The sequence below is a fragment of the Pseudoliparis swirei genome, chromosome 1, assembly GCF_029220125.1.
Source record: "Pseudoliparis swirei isolate HS2019 ecotype Mariana Trench chromosome 1, NWPU_hadal_v1, whole genome shotgun sequence".
NCBI classification, from domain to species: domain Eukaryota; kingdom Metazoa; phylum Chordata; class Actinopteri; order Perciformes; family Liparidae; genus Pseudoliparis; species Pseudoliparis swirei.
The window spans coordinates 4,398,325-4,416,640 of record NC_079388.1 but is presented as its reverse complement, the minus strand read 5'-3'; the positions used below and the strand labels follow the sequence as shown (position 1 = coordinate 4,416,640).

At 47.8% G+C, this 18,316-nt stretch overlaps 3 protein-coding genes across 5 annotated transcripts; all 3 read right to left on the bottom strand.

Annotated features, from left to right (window-relative positions):
* Positions 1-759: 759 nt before the first annotated feature.
* On the bottom strand, positions 760-1,803 carry si:dkey-211g8.9 (free fatty acid receptor 3). The gene has a single exon (XM_056420535.1). It carries the CDS (start codon positions 1,801-1,803, stop codon positions 760-762), a length of 1,044 nt encoding a protein of 347 aa, XP_056276510.1.
* Positions 1,804-3,643: 1,840 nt separating this feature from the next.
* tekt2 (tektin 2 (testicular)) lies at positions 3,644-7,948 on the bottom strand. 2 transcript variants are annotated; one of them, XM_056416683.1, is made up of 10 exons: positions 7,766-7,948; positions 6,854-7,047; positions 6,619-6,744; positions 5,991-6,196; positions 5,766-5,909; positions 5,400-5,514; positions 5,205-5,312; positions 4,647-4,790; positions 4,470-4,549; positions 3,644-4,368 (listed from the first exon to the last, which is right to left on the bottom strand). In XM_056416683.1, exons 2-10 carry the CDS (start codon positions 7,025-7,027, stop codon positions 4,149-4,151), a joined length of 1,317 nt encoding a protein of 438 aa, XP_056272658.1. In that variant the 5' UTR covers positions 7,028-7,047; positions 7,766-7,948; the 3' UTR covers positions 3,644-4,148. The 2 variants fall into 2 exon arrangements, with proteins under 2 accessions (XP_056272658.1, XP_056272571.1); XM_056416596.1 differs by lacking the exon at positions 7,766-7,948 and having other exon boundaries at positions 6,854-7,712.
* Positions 7,949-8,423: 475 nt separating this feature from the next.
* usf2 (upstream transcription factor 2, c-fos interacting) lies at positions 8,424-18,237 on the bottom strand. 2 transcript variants are annotated; one of them, XM_056416804.1, is made up of 12 exons: positions 17,279-18,233; positions 17,007-17,092; positions 16,328-16,371; positions 15,940-16,055; positions 12,366-12,485; positions 11,920-12,076; positions 11,746-11,833; positions 11,393-11,437; positions 11,007-11,065; positions 10,777-10,868; positions 10,403-10,531; positions 8,424-9,716 (listed from the first exon to the last, which is right to left on the bottom strand). In XM_056416804.1, the coding sequence occupies exons 2-12, from the start codon at positions 17,039-17,041 to the stop codon at positions 9,627-9,629; spliced, it is 975 nt and encodes a 324-aa protein (XP_056272779.1). In that variant the 5' UTR covers positions 17,042-17,092; positions 17,279-18,233; the 3' UTR covers positions 8,424-9,626. The 2 variants fall into 2 exon arrangements, with proteins under 2 accessions (XP_056272779.1, XP_056272857.1); XM_056416882.1 differs by having other exon boundaries at positions 9,629-9,716; positions 10,403-10,524; positions 17,007-18,237.
* Positions 18,238-18,316: the final 79 nt, after the last annotated feature.

Genomic DNA, 18,316 nt, shown 5'->3' with positions numbered 1-18,316 from the left:
TATTGATTTACTCCCAGGATGAATAACAGCAACAATGATATCTAAAGAATATTGTGATGACGTGGTCTCCTGGTGAAGATGAGGGGGTGAAGCGTGGAGCGGTTCAGAAGGAGGAGCTCGGTCATCTGAGCGAGATGTGTGAAAGGTCAAAGGTCAAGCATGTGAAAATGAAACAGTAAGCCGGCTAGAAGAAGCACACGATTGTATTTTCATTTTTAATAAAACTTATAATACTTGATTTATAGTATATATTTAGATTTTATTTTTAAACATTCCTTAATATATATATCCATATATATACTGTATTCCTCTAAAGACATCCTAAAAAAATAGATTTGTAAATAACATACTTTATTTTACTTTCTTTTAACAATCTACAAGTGAAAAGACGTAAAAAGATCATTAACAAGCAGCTAATGCAGCAGCAGATATTAATTAAAAAGGCATAAAGTTTAGACATCAAGCTGCTGGTGAAAGGCCTCAGACGTGTTGAAGGGAACAGGTGGTCCATGTGTTCATGTTCAAGTCTGCTCTTAGTTCCTCTCCTGACGCCGTTGGCCAATCCCGACCACAGGAAACGTCTCTTTGCATCTCCAACGAAGCTTCTGACATGAAATGAGACCAACGGTCCACACTCGAGGTCGTCATTAGTCAAAATGTTGTCCTGAAGGAACAAAGAGGACCCCTGGATGTGATCCACCGGAGGATGTTTTGTTTTCTGGAGGACGATCAGCTTCTCCCCCCGATGGACGTGAGACGTCACTCCTGGCTTTCTTTCGTCACCTCGGCCTCCGCCTGGCTCCTCCTGGCCCTGGCGGCCGCCGCGGCCCCGTTGGTGCAGTCGCACCGATGCCGACACCCCTCGTTGTGGCTCAGCCGGCTCTGCCGTCCGCACACCCTCCCGGCGACGCCCCTCGACCACGCCGGCGACAGCATCATCATGACCACGGGCTCCAGGAACACGTTGAAGGAGCTCGTCAGCATGGCGTACGTCCTCCACTCCACGTTGGCCCGCAGCGCGAAGCCCACGATGTGCGAGGCGTTGTAGGGCGCGTAGCACGCCACGAACACCGCCAGCGTGGTCAGCGCCACCGTCAGGACCCTCCTCTTCCCGGCGGGCCGCAGGTTGGAGCGCCACACCAGCGTGACGCAGCGCAGCGTGCAGAAGGACGTCACGAGGAGAGGCCCGACGAACAACACCACGGACATCTCCAGGCGCAGCGGCAGCAGCACCGCCAGCTGGGAGGCGTTGAAGCGCTCGTAGCAGACGGCGGCGTCGTCCTTCACGGAGACGAAGTTGGCCCCGCCCTCCGCCACCAGGGCGAAGCCGAGGTGGAGGAGCACCACGAGCCACAGGGCGGCGCTGATGAAGCAGGAGATGCGGGCGCGGCGGTACCTCTTGTAGACGATGGGGAAGGCGATGCTGAGGTAGCGCCCCACCGTCACGGCGGTGATGAAGAGGCAGCTGGCGTACAGCGAGGAGAAGAGGAAGAAGCTGTAGACGGGGCACACGGGCGCCGGCAGCCTCCAGTCCTGGACCAGCGTCTCCAGGGCCTTGACGGGCAGCCAGGCCACCAGCGCCAGGTTGGCGGCGCAGAGGTTGAGCGCGTAGACCACGTTGGGCGTGGCGCCGCGCTTGCGGGCCTTGCGCGCGTACACCGCCAGCACCAGCGCGTTGGCGGGGAGGCCCAGCAGGAAGGTGAAGACGTAGACGGCGAGGGCGACGCAATCCTTGAAGGGCAGCCGCACGGCGGCGGCGCCGGGGAGTTCGGCCAACGGGAAGAGCCGGCTCCGATTCACCATGGCGGGGGTCGGGAGGAGGAGAAGAAGAAAAAGGTCTGGAAGCAGAATGATGGAAGTGTTCAGGCGCGCGGCGGCCCCCGGCGTCCTCTCCACTCACCAACCACGGCGTCCAAAAGACAGACGCTCCAGTCGGGGGGGCGACGCCGCCGAGCTGCCGTCGTTCCAGGGCTCGTTTCAAACTGCCCTCTGAAGAAGAAGAAGATGATGAAGAAGAAAAAAGGAGGCGGTGGCCGCATGGTCGGCAGGAAGGGGGCGAGGTGCACACGACATCATCGTGACAAGAGACGCCGATAAGGAGACGCAGCCACTCATGCAGAAGGTGGGGGGGGGGTGTATTTAGCAGGCACCAGGCTGCCTTAATTGCCCTCTCAGTGGAGGGCAACAGACAGGTAGCATCTGGGCTCCTTAAGTGCAATGATTCAGGCTAATTCAGAGTGTCCGGAAGCACATGGCCGCCCCCTCACAGCCCGGGCTGTCTCAATGAACTGGAGGGCCAGGGCAGTAAAGTCATAAAGGGCCAAAGCCCCCCCCCCCTTTGGGGAGATGTCGACTTGTTTGTTTCTCTTCTCTCAGTTTTATGGTGGAGGATGAGTTCTTTACTTAGTGTGTGTGAAAGGAGTGTGTGAGAGGAGAGGAGTGGAGGGGAGAGGCGAGGAGGGGCGAGGAGAGGAGAGGAGAGGAGAGGCGAGGAGAGGCGAGGAGAGGAGAGGAGAGGGCTTCTCGGGGCTAGAAAATGGAAAAGCTTTTTGTTAGGATTCTTTCCAAGAAAAAAGGCCTGCAGCGGTTCAAAACATGCGAGCGTTTTGATTGGTCGATTGAACCGCCGCTCAGAAACAAACGTGTGTGTGGCTACTCCCCTGATATACGGTGAGGTGTTTACAACGCGTTGACCTCGTTTATTTGCAGAAGTTAGTACACAGACGTCATTCGCCTCTCGTATTTCTTCTCGTGGTGTTTTTCAGGAAGCCTCGGGAGGTTCCCATCACCAGGGCCGTCGGGTTACCTCAGCTTCAATCACAAGAAGACTGACTCAACTCATTCATTATTTATTTTTCAGGGACAATGGACACCAATCAAGTGAGCCAGTGAGATTCGTTCTCAATGATTAATTTAGCTCAAAAAGGCATGAATCCCACAATGTTCATTATGTTCTTTATGTTCTAAATATTTACCCATGAACCAAATGTATTTGCAGGAATGAATTTATTATAATATTCATAACAACGTTTGTGTGAAATCACCTGAAACTAAGACTCGTCGTGTTGTCATATCTGCACAGGGAGCGAGTCCACAGAGCAGGAGAGGATTCATTTGGATGCAATCTGCAAACCTGCCACTAGGTGCCGCTATACTCCTCACGCCGGTCCTTTTAGGGACATTAATGGCCTTTTTCCAAAGTTGTTTCTGCTAACTCAAAATGTAATGTCATGAAGTATGAAGTGTGGAAATGCGCCATAGGCAATTTATTGGTAAATATGTTATCATATTTTGCATAATTTTGATGATATGAAAAGTATTCTCTTAATGTGATTCAATGGCTACAAGGTCGATAATATATATATATATATTTTATATATTATACTTATAGATATGCATTTATATATATATTATATGTATAGATATATATTTTTGTATATATATAGTATATGTATTTATATATTCTATATATTATATGTATTTTGTATATATATAGATATTATATTATATGTATTTATATATATTTTATGTATTTAAATATATATTAAATGTATATTAATTAGACCGTGTAGCCATTGAATCACATAAAGAGAATACTTTTCATACCATCAACATTGTTTTCAAAAAATTAAAATAAAATAAATAAACACTTTTATTAATCCCCAAGGGGAAATTAGTTCTCTGCATTTAACCCATCCTTAGTTATTAAGGAGCAGTGGGCTGCGGTGAAGCGCCCGGGAAGCAACTGGGGGTTCAGTGCCTTGCTCAAGGACACTTCGACTTGCAACTAATGGGGAGAGCGGGGATCGAACCCACAACCTTGCGGTTGCAGGACGGCCCTCTTACCCCACTGAGCTACAGCCACCCCAAACATGAACATGTGAACATATATTCAGATGCCAGAAATATCTTTCACAACTAAATGTTTAATTAAGACGGGGAGGAAAACAAGCATATAATCCACATTATAGTTATTGTGTGGCATTTAAATAAACACAGAATAAGTACATAATTGATTATTAACACAACAGCAAATTAAAACACACAAAAGGTCAAGACAGGTCAGGAGAATACTTTCTTTTTGTTTAAATAAATAGATAATTAATTAATGTAAGACTTTAAGAGACATGAATGGAGAGCAGCTGGTCTCACTGGGCCAGCAGCTGCAGGTTGCTCCGCCCACTGGAGTTGGCGAGTGGAACCAGCAGCACGGCGGCGGCGGCGGCGGCGGGGTCCTCGGTGCGGGAGGTTGCGGCGAGGCGGGAGCGAGTGTTCATGCTCCGTTGCTCCAGAGACAGCGCTTCCTGTTTCCTGGAAAGATCCTGCAGCATGCGGGAATGATGGCGCTTCATCGTCTGCAGGGAGCGCCTGAGCAGAAAGCACGGGGGGGGGGGGGGGGGGGGGGAGTTAGAGGGATTTCTATCCAGACTCTGACGTTCAAAAACATTCCCAACCGGTTTCAGACTCACTGAGCTTCAGACAGCTTCTGGTCCAGAGCCACGATGGTGGCCTCCAGCTGGTGGACTTCACTCACGAGGCCGCGCTGCACCTGCAGGCGAACAGGGAAGGAACCACACAAAGGTCACGTGAACCGCAACGACCTCCGACCCCCACGCCACCCGATGCTCATATTCTATACTTCGAACCTCGTCTCTGCACAAGTCCATGCCGGGTCTGTTGGTCCTGCTCTCCAGCCGCGTGTGAGCAAGTTTCAGGGAGGCCATCTTCCCCTGCAGGTCTGCGTCCAGCCCGCGGACGTCTCTCTCCATTTCTGACATTTCATCTTCGGTCTACAGGCAGAAACACTTCAACTGTAAAACATTTCACGGGATTTAAACAACAACGTTTCTCTCGAATCCAGAACTAGAACGGGCACTCGGTAGAGCGCATACCTTCACATATCACAAGATTGGGCGTTGAATTATGAACATTTTGGCATTAGTTGCATGCCAATTGGATTGGAAAAAGAAGATTTTGACCTTTTCATGACCTTGACCCCGATCGATCCCAAAATCTAATCAACTGGTCCCCGGATAATAACCAATCATCCCACCAAATTTCATGCGATTCGGTTTAATACTTTTTGAGTTATGCGAGTAACACGCATACAAATAAATAAATAAATATATGGCGATCAAAACATAACCGTCCGCATTTTCAATGCGAAGGTAATCAAAACCTGCCATGATTACTTGATAACTCACGTTTCCTATCTGCCAGGCCAGCTCGTCGCGGGCCTGCTCTTCGTGGTGAGTCCGCTTGCGAAGAGCAAACTCCGTGGCACGGAGCTGAGCGTTCAGCTCGTTGTGTAACTGAAGGAAACGGGAAGGAGGAGGAGTCACGTGAGAGGAGGAATGAGGTGACATCGCTCACTGGAGGAGACGGGCGGAGCTGCACACCTGGGCTCTGCTGAGGCTCATGTCCTCCCTCAGCAGCTGGGACGCCTGCACGGCCTCCTGGGCCCGGCCCACGTTGTACTGGCTGAACTGGACCCACTCCTGAGGACTGGAGGAGCTGCAACAAGACCAGGCCTTCAGGAGGAGGCTCGTGTTCACCAGGAGGGTGGAGAAGCATTACCTCATCACACACACACACACACACACACACACACACACACAGGGACACAAGGAGTAACACACGCACACACATGGAGACAAGAGGAGACACACACACAAGGAGAGATACACACACACAGGGACACACATACATAGACACAAGGGGAGACACACAGAAAGAGAGACACACACACACACACACAGGTTTACCCTGACGGCACGCGTGTTGGGTTGGTCTTCAGGGAGATCTGAGGTGACTTAATAGTGAGAGACAGACACGACATGTCGATGTCCAGGGCGTCCATCTTGTTCTGGAGGTCAGAGGTCAGCTGGTGCCGAGCCTCCTGCAAAACACTGCCATCGAGAACACGGAGCAGCTGTCAAGAGACGACAACAACGACAACGACGAGCACGCCTCGCTGGTGTTTCCCTCACCACAGGCGCTCGAAGGCCTCGTCGACGTGCCGCTGCAGCAGCTGCTGCGTCCTCTCGATCAGCTCCACCTCTCGCCTCAGCTGCTCGTCCACGGGGTCGGCGGCCAGCTCGTACCCTCGCCGCCCGTCCCTCAGCGTCAGGCATTCGGCGCCGACCTCCAGGGGAACGGAGGTCGCGGCCAGCGCGTGCTCGGTTTGCTCTTTGGACTGTACCAACACACACGGAGGCCGAGGTCACCGACAGGTCAGACTCGAGCGCTTTAATATTGAACTGATTCCAGGAATACTGACTCGGGGAAACACACACACACAGAGAGAGAGACACAAACAGACACACACACAGGCACACACTCACACAGCAGAAACAAACACGCACACACACACAGAAACAGACACGCACAGAGAGAGAGAGAGACACACACACACACACACACACACACACACACACACACACACACACACACACACACACACACACACACACACACACACACACACACACACACACACACACACACACACACACACACACACACACACACACACACACACACACACACACACACACACACACACACGTGTCTATAACGGCTGACATCGTTGTTCTCTTATGAACACGGGTCAGTCACCAGGGTCAGAGCCTCCATCTCTTCGTCCACTTTCCGTGCGCAGGCTTCCAGCTCCTCTTTCCAGCGGGACACATCCCAGGCCCGGTCCCTCAGCCGGCGGCAGGTGTCGCTTTCATCCCAGGTGGTCTGCGGAGGGGAAAGACGCCACGCGGACACGTTAAGTAACGCGTGGATTCTCCCTACCGGAGAGAGACGCCGCCCGGCTACAGGCCTCGCCCGCCGACGCGGAACCCACCTTACAGGCGGTCTCGCTGCGGAGCGACCTCCCCTCCTGCCGGACCACGTTGGAAACCAAGCGCTCCCGTTGGGCCGTGGCAGACAGCTGCTGGTTGTTGACGTTTGACTCGGACACACTGTGGCGCAGGCCGGGCTTTGCGGGGAGTGCAGACATCCTGCTGCCGCTGCCCATATGCAACGTTTGAGGCGGTTCTTAAATCATAGTTTACAACAGAGTAAAATCATCATGTTATGTCACATGACATCTATTGTACTTCTGGCCATCCGGGGAGAGGGATGCTCCTCCGTTGCTCTTCGTTAAAGGGTTTTTTGGGAGTTTTTCATGATCCGATGTGAGGTCCCGGGACAGAGGATGTTGTACATGTACAGATTGTCTGAGGCAAATGTGTAGCTGTGAGATATACTACATAATTTGAATTGAATAATGTTGCTTTCAAAAGAGGGAAGAGAAAGCATTCGGCCCGAATGACCCAGAAAACACAAGTTGTGAGGATGATGTACAACATACAGTGTGGGGAAATTACGCTTTAATTGATTATTTCCTATTTATAGTTTCCCAAGTTTCATGTGATGGACTAGTCTAACAAAATAAAAGTTAATTTCTTGCTCTAGGTCGAAAGTGTGACTATTGTAGGACAGTAACCTTCTTGAGGTTAGTGTTACCGTACATCGTGTACAGTTAGCTTGAATGCAGCCTTTTAACATTCACGTGCCGTGTTTACGGTTGCTAGGGGACGCCACTAAGAGTACATCACCGTTCACCTTGACGAGGAGGCCGTAAAGTGACCGCTACCTGTCGCAACAAGGCACGGATAGCCGCGGGTTACGAAAGCTGAATTTCAAAACAGCGTGACCGTTAACAAATTAATAATAATCTGCGTTTTAATGTTTCTTATTGTATTCTACTCACCGATATTCTGGAGCTTTCAGAGAGACCGGTGTGTGTGTGTATGCTTGTTCTTCCGGACCGGGTCTCCTACGGCAACAAGCGCCCTGGGCCGTCTCCCGGGGCAACGGGCCGCACACAGCGTTCACGTGAACTCATTTAATGATTAAAAAAACACCCGCGGGAAACTTTTGTGACGTCACTCTGCGCGACACCGTAAAGACGGCGCGACGGTAATATATTATGCCGTTATTAACGTTACTTTGCAGCACAAACTCTAACTTCTGCGACGTCATTAAGAATTTTAGCCGTATTTATACCTCAGAAGTTTATTTTAACTGCTGTGAGCTGTGAGACGCCTATTGATGTGTCATATATACAATATATGTCAACTATATGGAATATATCACAACACCCAAACGTTGTCAGGAGGCGGTAATGACCAAGTACACAATACAAGCATCTGCACATAAAAAAGTATTGTGTGCACCCGTGTAATAAATACTATAGGAGCTTTTTTTTTTTTTTACGCCCTTCAAAATAAAAGCTGAAATTCCTGCAGTCACATGTGTCCTAAAATTTGGTGTGAAAACACTTGATATTTGATCAAAACAAAGCCAGAAAAGACACCCATGTTTCATTTGCTCCCCGACGCGTCACAGAATGGACCTGTGGAGAACACTCGGGTATAAACACTTGTGTTTTATTGGAGTATCAGAAGTAGTCATGCCAGTGGTTATAGTTTGTTCTCTCCTCTCTCCATGCTGTGGTGACTTCCAGTGTAGACATAGAGCTGGTTAGTCACAACCACCATCACTCGCATCCCAAACCGCCCGCAGCACATTCCTGACCACGGTCGCCTCATGGCCTGCTGTCCCAAACGCTTAGAGAAGATGTGAGGGGGGGGAAAAAAATTCAAAATAAAAACATACGAGCAACCTCAGCTGCAGCAACACTAGTGAGACTGAAGCCCTTTCAGTGACCTATGAAGCAGATACACAAACCAACTGTACGTTATTGCCCGTTAAAATTTAAAAAAAAGATTCCCCACCATGAAAATCAGCATTCATCTGCACCTGTGAAGCCTGAACCACTGGCCAGCGCACGACCCCGGGTACCTGAGCTACGTCAACGCCCAGAATCTCCCACCTGCTTCTGTACAACCTGCATGGCGGGGCCATCAGGCATGCAGGTGAATATGATCGTTTTTATATTTACCGACCTTGGATTATGTTGATAAAGTTCGGCAGCACTTCTAGCGTCAGTATAAAGAGGCAGAAATAATATTAAAAGCTACTTAACTTTCCCACAGATCAACGGCTATATTTAACTATCCTTGGTGACAGATGAGGGGGATGAGAATATCTGATTGGCCGGTTACACTTTTGTTGCCGGTGAAAAAAATATATATAAAACATAATTCTAGAATCAGCTGTGCACACATTCCTGAAACACTAATAAATTAAAAGCAAAGGAGAGCTATGAGTTGAGCCACATTTAGTCGTTTCAGAACGCAGCAAAAAGTCCACAACAAAATAAAATAAAAATGGTGAAGTCATAAAAATATAAAAAAAAGGGGGGGGACATTTCTCTGTGGCGGGTTTATAATTTAAAAAGTAAAAAGTAAAGTTTGGTGCGAGCGTGGCGGCGAGGAGGTCGTATTCCTTTTCACGCGGGAGGCGAGAGGTTCATCGAGTTACACGGCAAACGCATTCAGAGCGTCCGGCCTCAGGAGGAGGAGGAGGAGGAGGAAGGAGGCCTCAAGTCCTTCAGCGTTCTTCTCCACATGTGGTCCAATCTCAGATGCAGAGTCTCTCTCGTTCCGTTCCCCTCGGTATAGTTCAGGTGGCGAGCGGGGCGGTGCGACGTTGAGCTCGTGTGGCGTTCACTGCGGCGCCGCATCTCCGTTGACTTCCACGCCGTGCTGCTGCAGCTGAGCTCGGAGCAGCGCGTTGGAGTTCTTCAGCTCCTCGATCTGGGAGGCGAGAAAACAAAGAAACAAAAAGGAGGGATGACTGGAGGGACAGAAACTAATGAAATGAAATAGAGGAGACTCAGATTGTATTCCTCTCCTGACAAGGAGATCTTTTCTTTGGCATTTTCAAAGTTCTTCTAAATACACAAGAATCTATACGTTGTGTTTAGAGGCAGCCGACTGCGCTCCTAAAGCGACATGTTGCATCGGCCTTTTGGCTTTTTTCCAGTTCTCCGCTACCCGACAGTAAAGTGAGCTCACGTTCACCTTCAGAGGGTTGCGTAGCTTTGGTGTTTTTGGTGTTCTTTGCGTCTCGAGTCGGGTCGTACACACGTACCCACGACATACGAGAGTCCGTGTCATCACACAAACAACAACGCAAGAGTGTTTACAAAGTTTCACTACGTGAATGTTGTTGCTATTTACGAGCGTGACAACTGATAGTTACCATGACAACATCGCTATCACTTAGCAGTGAAGACGCATCATGGACCACTTTATTCACACACGCTCACACACACACACACATACTGACACACGCGCTCACACACACGCTGACACACACAGACACACGACACACGCTCACTCACACGCTCACACATACTGACACATCCTGGACCACTTAATTTATTCACACACGCGCGCATACGCTCTTTATGCGCTCACACACGCACACACACACACACCTGTTGTCTCAGCAGCTCGTTGTCCATCTCCACCTGCTCCACCTCTTTGAAGCTCTCCTGCAGCCGCTGGTTGCCCTGCCGCAGCTCTCGGATGTAGTCGCATGCTTTGGACAGGATGCCTCCTTTACTCTGGGAAACAAGAACCGGTCAAACGGGACTTCACTCACGTCTTGTGACTGAAACACGTTCCAGGTTCTTCCAGAGCATCTCCACAGAGACCGAGAGTCCCCGGCTGAGGTCACGCCCGGCGTCTCCAAGAAGACCGTCAGCATCTTTTCTGCATCCGAGGGAAGACTTGGACACCACCTCACATCGCTGTGTAAAATATCTTTCTAGAGAATATATGATTATTGATTTCGGCACACGGCGCTCACCGCTCCGGTTCGGCTGTCGATGCTGCAGTCGGGGATGATTTTGGAAAGCGTGACAATCCAGTTGTTGATCTTGTCTCTTCTTCTTCTCTCCACTGCGGAGAAAGTTAAAAAAGAAAAGAAAAATAGTTTAAACTGGAAAAAAAACAATTGTTTTAAATGGAGAACTTTCAAATGGAACTATTGACAGAAACTCAGGTGTGTGTGTGTGTGTGTGTGTGTGTGTGTGGTACCTTCATTGTGCTGTGCTCTCCGCCTCTCGTCTCTGGGCGCCCGGGGACCCTCCACCTTCCTGTCAACACACAGCAGAACAAATGTTGAGATCATCAATACTTCATCAGACTCTCACGTGTTTACCAAATGTAAACACCAGGGGTCACACACATGTTGACCAATGGGCTTCCAGGAATTTAAACAACATTTCCACAGTTTGTGAAACCTCGTAGACACGAGTGTACACCTTAAATGACACAAATAATGAGACAATAGTTTGATTAAAAGAATACATATTGATATAAATGTGTATTCTTTTAATCAAACTGTGTAAATAAACATCTGAATATTTTCCATGACTTTTGGGATTTAATTTTTTTACAGGACTTTTCCAGTTTCTCCTCACCAGTTTGAACTGCCATGCTGCAACATGTCGCTTTCACCGATGTCTCTGGGGAGGGCAGGTAAGTGGGACACAGTGTGGCTTTCAGATGTTGGACGTTTAAATTATTTCTTTAACTTTTTTTTAAAAGGTATCTTTATTTGTACACACAATGATAAACCTAAATCATTCCAGCAAGGGGGAGGAAGAGGTAAATGACATCCGATCCACCGTGAAGTTAACATGGGGGAGGGTGGGGTGGGGGTGAGAAGTCAGCCAATCGCGTGGAGGGAGGGGGTGAAAAGAAAAAGGAGAGAGAGAGAGATTGGGTAACTTCAGGGATGGGAGGAAGGTGCTGGGTGTTGCGTCATACTCACGCAGTGTATGTGTGTGTGCGTGGCGCGATGGTGCGGGGGGCCGTGGTCTGCAGCACCTCGGGGGGGCTCATCATCACGTAAAACTGGCCTGATGAAAAGAAAAAAGAGAACCAAATTGAAGTTCTCTGACGCTCGACTTGCACGCGTGTGACTGAAAACAAGGCGGAGCCTCACCTCCCGCCTGCGCTATCGTCGGGTCGGCGGCGGCCTGCACGGACACGCCCGTCCCGTCGCTGACGGTGGTGGCCGGGAAATAAGCGAAGCGCGTCTCGCCTCCCACCGTCTCGCCGCCGGGGCTGCCCCCGTTACTGAAAGGGTTCTGGATGACAGCCTGGAAAAGGGCGAGGAAATGTTTTCTTTAAAAACCAGAAGGTGATAAAAGAAATGAATCCAATGGGCTCAGTTTTACCAGAAAATGTTACTCTATGCCATTTAAGCAAATATATTTTTCTGAGGAAAGCAATTAGTTTTTATAAAAAGTCTTGCATCCTTAAACTTTCTTTAATATATGTATTTATCCGGTTACTTGATGGAATAATTGATGACTAAGATAATCAATAGTCAGCTATCGCTCCCTTCAGGGACCAGTCCCTCTCCGGTGTGACCAGGTTTCTGCTCACCTGAGCCACGGCCTGGGGGGCTCCGGCGAACGCCGCGCTGGAGACGACGCTGGCGGCGCCGGTCCCGTCGGCCGTCGCTTCCAACTGGTCGTCGGTCACCTGGACAACGCGGTACGTCACCTGTGGGGACAGAGAGGAGACGGTTCGATCTTTAAAGAGAACTCGCATTACAGATGGAAAAAATATGCAAACACACCAACATATAATATATGCAACAACAAAAAAGTACTACCATGACCTTTGGATAATTCAAATGAGTCTCTCTGAATTTCCTTGATGCCAAGACAAACTTGCGATCTCTAAACTTGCTTTTCCAATATATTTACAGCTTCCAGAGCTCAGCTTCTATAGCTTCCAGAACTCAGCTTCTAAATTTCAGCTTCTAGAGCTTCTAGAGCTCAGCTTCTAGCTTTCCTTCCGAAACCAAAGGGCATAAGTGTAAGCAGTGGCGGTGCGTCCATAGGGGGCGCTAGGGCGCCGCCCCTCTTAAAATTTTGAGATGAAAAAAAAAAAATCCTGTCAAAAAACATTATATTCCAAATCATTTAAATAGTAAATATTAGTGCTGTGAAAAATAACGCGTTAACTCAGTTAATTCAATTACAGGTTTAACTTCGTTATTTTTTAAAACGCATTTAACGCATGCGCAGAATGAGCTTCCAATCCGTCTGTTGTTGGTCGTCTCTCCAGCAGCATGTCATTCTGTCTCTAGTGTCGCGTTAACACGACTCCGATCTCCGTCTCGCGCACCCCAGAGCTCGGATGCTGGCGTGTGCACGCACATCGGGACGAAAAAAAAGTCACTTGCAAAATGAGCTTCCAATACACCTCTTCAACCTGAACTCTGTCCGCTCTCATGCAGACGGTCTGTTCATCGGTAATGATCCTTCCGCAGGTTCACCTCCGGAAACCTTGTTACGACTTTTACTTCCTGTAGATCAGGGGTCTCAACACGTCGATCGCGACCTGCCAGTCGATTGCGGCGTAGTGTCGGTAGATCGCATGACATTAAAAAGATTGGCCCGCCCCCTGACATGTTCTCTATAGCACGTCTTTGTTCTTTTATTAACGTCTGTTGCTGATCGATCCCACAGCAGCATGTCATTTCTCTCTAACGCGTTGCGTTAACACTTATCGATCTCCGTCTCGCGCGCCACAGAGCTCCGTGCGCGCATCGGGACCGAGCAAAAAAAAAGTCACTTGTCAATCTGTCCACCTGTCCGGGCCGGTGAGGTTTCAGCTTTGCAGCGGTGTCCCGCCGTCCCTTTCATCACGGCCCAGTTCATGAAGAAAACCCACACAGTCAGTTTGCCTCAGCAGCTGCTAGAGGAAGACTAGAGGCCTTTAGATTGTATCATGGTGGAGTTAATGGTTGACAAACAAGAAAAAATGTTCTGTTTAACCCTCCTGTTACCTTTACATTTACTAACATATTTTACCCTCGGGTCAATTTGACCCCAGCAATTAAAACCTCCAGAAAATTATTAGAATTAATATTGCTTCCCAAGTTTAAGTGTGAGGTACTTTATGTTTGTTTGTTGACTACCTAAATAGCCCTTTAAATAAATAAAAAAGTTGATATTTCTGATATGTTTGACACAGTGAAAAACAGCCTGGGGTCAAATTGACCCCAAAGAACACCGACATTAAACATTGAATGGGGTCAAATTGACCCGAAAGGTAACAGGAGGGTTAAACATTCTGTTTAGGATGAAGATGTATTAATGTTCCATATGGAAGAAAACTGCTAAATAACTGCTGAGTTGCAGCACCATTGTATAGAAGAATGTATAAATGTATATATCCGTCTTTTGTCATAAATCTCTATGTTCTCACAAAATATACCGAGAATATCGTAAATATGTGATTAATCATGATTAATCCACAGAAACCTGTGATTAATCCGATTAAAAATTTTAATCGTTTCACAGCCCTAGTAAATATACCGTGTTGACGCGCTAAATGTGTGTGGGAGACCGTCAGCCTGTCAACAACCACTTAAGTTAATGTGAAAAAATATAATATATCGCCACTCATTATCACGGAGAGAAGCCCCGCCCCTTTTTCGGGACACCGGCCAAACGTGTGTGTGCGGGAGCAGCAAACATTTCACAGTCGTTTCGGCAAAGACGGCTTCTCATTGGCGGATGAAACGTGAATCTTGGGGCACAAAAATGTGCACTCATTGGCCAATGACATTGTTTTATTATTTCACATGATGGACTATTCGGCCAATCAGAGACCGGTATCGTTCCCTCAGCCAGAGAGCTCCACGGAGCTACAGAGCAGGTAGCTAACGGAGCTGTTAGCTGGAGGCTCAGTGAGTAATGCTGTTTAGTTTCCCCTGTCTGTTGTTCCAAAGTCCTGGGACTGAAACTCTCTGGACTACAACGGGGTGAGGGATCTAAAGAGCTGCAGACAAGTGTAAAGCACGAATCTTGCCGCAGTTATCTAGCTAACAGCATGAAGCTAACGAGCTAACAGCATGAAGCTAACGAGCTAACAGCATGAAGCTAACCCTGTTTGCAGAGCAGCAGAAGGAGACCGAACTGGCATCGAAAACACAACGAAGAAGTTCTGAAAAACAGACACATTCCCTCCAGAATAATGAAACAGGCTGGTTACAGATATGATTGACTTTAACCAGAGAGTTATGGAGAAGTTTTCCAACTGTAAAGAGAGGAGCTACTTGTCTTTACAGTAGTGGGTCTGCTCTGTCACCCAATGTAACATGTGATCTCTTTCTGACTCTATTCTGCTCTGAACCTCTTTCATGTGAGGGTGAAACTCTTTTATTTTGCAAACCTCTGAAACCCAACCCAATGTTCCTTAAAGCTGCTCTGAACCTCTCATGCCCAAAGTTACAGTGTGTTGATAGTTGTTGTTGGACAGTGTTGAGCACGCTGTGTTCTTGAAATAAAGCTTTGTTTTTTACAATATTCTACTCAAAACCTCTTTTCTTCTCATTGTTGAGTGCTATTTAAACTGCGCCCCCCCCAAAAAAAATTTCACCAGCCGCCACTGAGTGTAAGAGGCGCTAAAGGCGAATGTTATCGAAGGTGTGAATAGGGTTGGGCCGACCACTTATGAATAAAGGGTGTTCACACAACATATAAATGTCATGTCACTCATCAGTCGGCACTGACTCACTCAGCATCGGCCTCCCGGCGCTCAGGGTGGATTCTAAACAGTAGGCGGGTGTGTCGAGCTATTTTTAAACCATGAAATGTCACTTTTCTTATGGATTTAGGAGTAGTATTTCAGTGGTTCATCACGGTGCGGTCATACTCATATTTAGTTTACAGCTGGCGCCAACTAGCTCACGTTAAGCAAACGCAAATGTGCCACACTGTGAAATCTCTACAAAACGTATTTCCTGACACATTAGACCAAGTTGTTCCTCCGAGAGACATTAAAGTTAAGTCTTTTTTTAAATGGATGAGACTTCCTGAACCAACCAACCAATATATACAACATGTTATGTTGGAGAGGAAATAACCAACTCACATATTATGTTGTTTAGGAAGGAACTAACTGACAAATTAACATATCAAACACACGGCCCCGTGCTCACCTGTCCGCCGCTGTTCTCTGTGCGGAACTGGTACTGCACATTGTGGTCAGTGAACGCAGCCTGCGGGACACCAGTGATGGTCACTGCAGTCTGCTCCTCCGTGCCCACCGTCTCTCCTGTAACAGGTCAACCAACAGGTCAACGTGTGCCACACGTGTGGAGGTGCTGGACCAGTCATTCAAAACACATGCGAGAGGAACGCAACGTGGATGCAAGAAAGACAGCAGAAAAGCACACGCTTAACAAGCATATGGGTTAAAGATCAACGCTCAGTTCTTACGAGTCAAGAGGCAAAACCTGAATCTGCAGCACATATTTCTACATTGAGAAATTAACAACTGATTTCACTTTTATATACTTCTAGATTAGAATAAAGCGAGGCTCCCACCTTCCTGTAACTGCACCACCTCTTCCGTTTCCTGTTTGTCGTGACTACAAATCAAAAAAGAGAAAAAATACATTTGATAAGCATTAATGTGGCTCCAGAGCTCAGTAGTGGGGTCACAGCGCCCCCAGGTGGTCACGAGAGAGTACTATGGATCAGACATAAATAAGTGAAAATGTGACATGTTTTCTGCAACTTGCAGGAGGAAAACTGCAACCGTGATCTTAAAAACCGAAGTGACTTGCTTTACGGCACAATGGGAGACTAATTTAATAATATATAACTCTTAATAACGCCTCTTAGTTGGAGTTAAGCATTTAAAACAGTTAAAAACAGGTACCGCATAGTAACAACACAGTGCTAATAAATAGCGCCCTGATAATATCAGCACGATTTACAGCGGTGCGTTTAATGTCAGGTAAATAAAAACAGCAATCTTGGTGTTACAGATTATCAAACCGGCGCAGAGTATCTGCCGACAAAATATCTTTACGGGTGCAGAAGATGATCCTCAACCCGGCGGGGAAAACTGAATAAATAAATAAAAAATATTAAAAGTATAATAATTTTTTCGTTCAAAGATAGCGTGCTGTGGTTGTGAACGGAGAAGACCAACCGGGGCTCTGTATGTGTGTTTTTAGGCCGAGTAAGGCTGAGCAGGAAGCGGCCGGCAGCCTCTCACCTCGCGCCGTCCAGACTCTCCTCCAGCAGCTCCATGAAGCTTTCTGCGGCGGATCAACGGCGCTGGTTTACGGAGGGATGGAGGCGCTGATCACGGGGACAAACACACGGGTCATGTGAGGAAGACCGTCCAGGACACGTGAGGCGGCGGCGGCCGGTGGCGAAGGAGCTAAAATGGAGGCCGCTGCTGAGCAGGAGGCGGTCGTCTGCGTCTGTGCGGAAAACGCGCGCGCACATACAACACACACACACGCGCGGGGACTAAAAACCAACCGCCGCTCTCTTGGTGTTCGCGCGGCTCGGTGCTCCGGTCGGCGGGTCGTCGGTGAACGGGCGGAAGATCATTTCCTGTCACTTCTCTCTGGATGTGTTCGTCCTTGGATTCTCTCCCTTTTTTCTTTTTTCTTCTTCTTCTTCGTGTCGCTGCTCCGCGGCGCACTGCTGCGTTTATCCGCGCAAAGCTGCGACATGCGGCCGAGAAGATGCGGAGTGGACTATTTGTGTTCGGTTTTATAAATGTGGTTTAAAAAAAACACGAACGTGGGTCTTTTTTTCGGGGTGTTTTTGTTTTGGGCTTTTGTGAGACGTCACATGTCATTTACCGGCACTCACGTGACGCAGATAGCTCGGCGGCGGTTGAAGTGGATTAAATCGTATTCATCCCGGTTTATTTCTGCATTAAAACTTCCACGCGCGTGGTCTATTTCGCTCGTGTTGTTGAGAGCGTGTCATCTATATTTATATATGTCATGTTTATGTGTTCATGTCGGACATTAGCGGACATAGCAGCCCCTCGCCTCGTTGCCCAGGTGACCACTGGGATCCAATACGGGTTTTCCCTCAAACCACATGACAGGTCCACGTCGAGCTGCAGCCGCTCGCGCACACGCGCTCCTCATAACTCTGTTATATGTCGCGTGGACCTGTTTTTACTTTAGAACCAGAAGGGAGTTCGGATGGAGAGCAGATGGAGGGATCAAGTGGACTTTGTGGAGTCAGTCAACCTCTGCTTCTAATCCGACCTGTGTCTGTCAGCGTGAAATACAGCCAGAACAATACATAGATATAAATAAAACAGGGATGTATATATAAAATCATGTATGTATAAAAAAGATATGTATGTATATGTACATATTAATACAAATATGTATTACTAAACAATATTCATATAAATAAATTTAAATAAATAGATCTGTGTCTAACAGCATGCAGGATTCCTCAGCACGAAATACAGCCAGAACAATATAATATATATATATATATATATATGTATATATATATACAAAAGGAATGAATCTATAAAATCATGTA

Bases quoted from the DNA above. Each gene is read 5' to 3' on its own strand.
- si:dkey-211g8.9 (XM_056420535.1), bottom strand. From the start codon at position 1,803: ATGGTGAATCGGAGCCGGCTCTTCCCGTTGGCCGAACTCCCCGGCGCC.
- usf2 (XM_056416804.1), bottom strand. From the start codon at position 17,041: ATGGAGCTGCTGGAGGAGAGTCTGGACGGCGCGAG. The intron at 11,438-11,745 runs GTGAGTATGACG...TGCCCTCCCCAG, and splicing joins CGCACACACACATACACTGC to AGACATCGGTGAAAGCGACA. The intron at 9,717-10,402 runs GTGTGTGTGTGT...CTCGCCTCCCAG, and splicing joins ACGAGCTGCTGAGACAACAG to ATCGAGGAGCTGAAGAACTC.
- tekt2 (XM_056416683.1), bottom strand. From the start codon at position 7,027: ATGGGCAGCGGCAGCAGGATGTCTGCACTCCCCGCAAAGCCCGGCCTG. The intron at 6,745-6,853 runs GTGGGTTCCGCG...TCCCCTCCGCAG, and splicing joins GCAGCGAGACCGCCTGTAAG to ACCACCTGGGATGAAAGCGA. The intron at 4,369-4,469 runs GTGAGTCTGAAA...CTTTCTGCTCAG, and splicing joins CAGAAGCTGTCTGAAGCTCA to GCGCTCCCTGCAGACGATGA.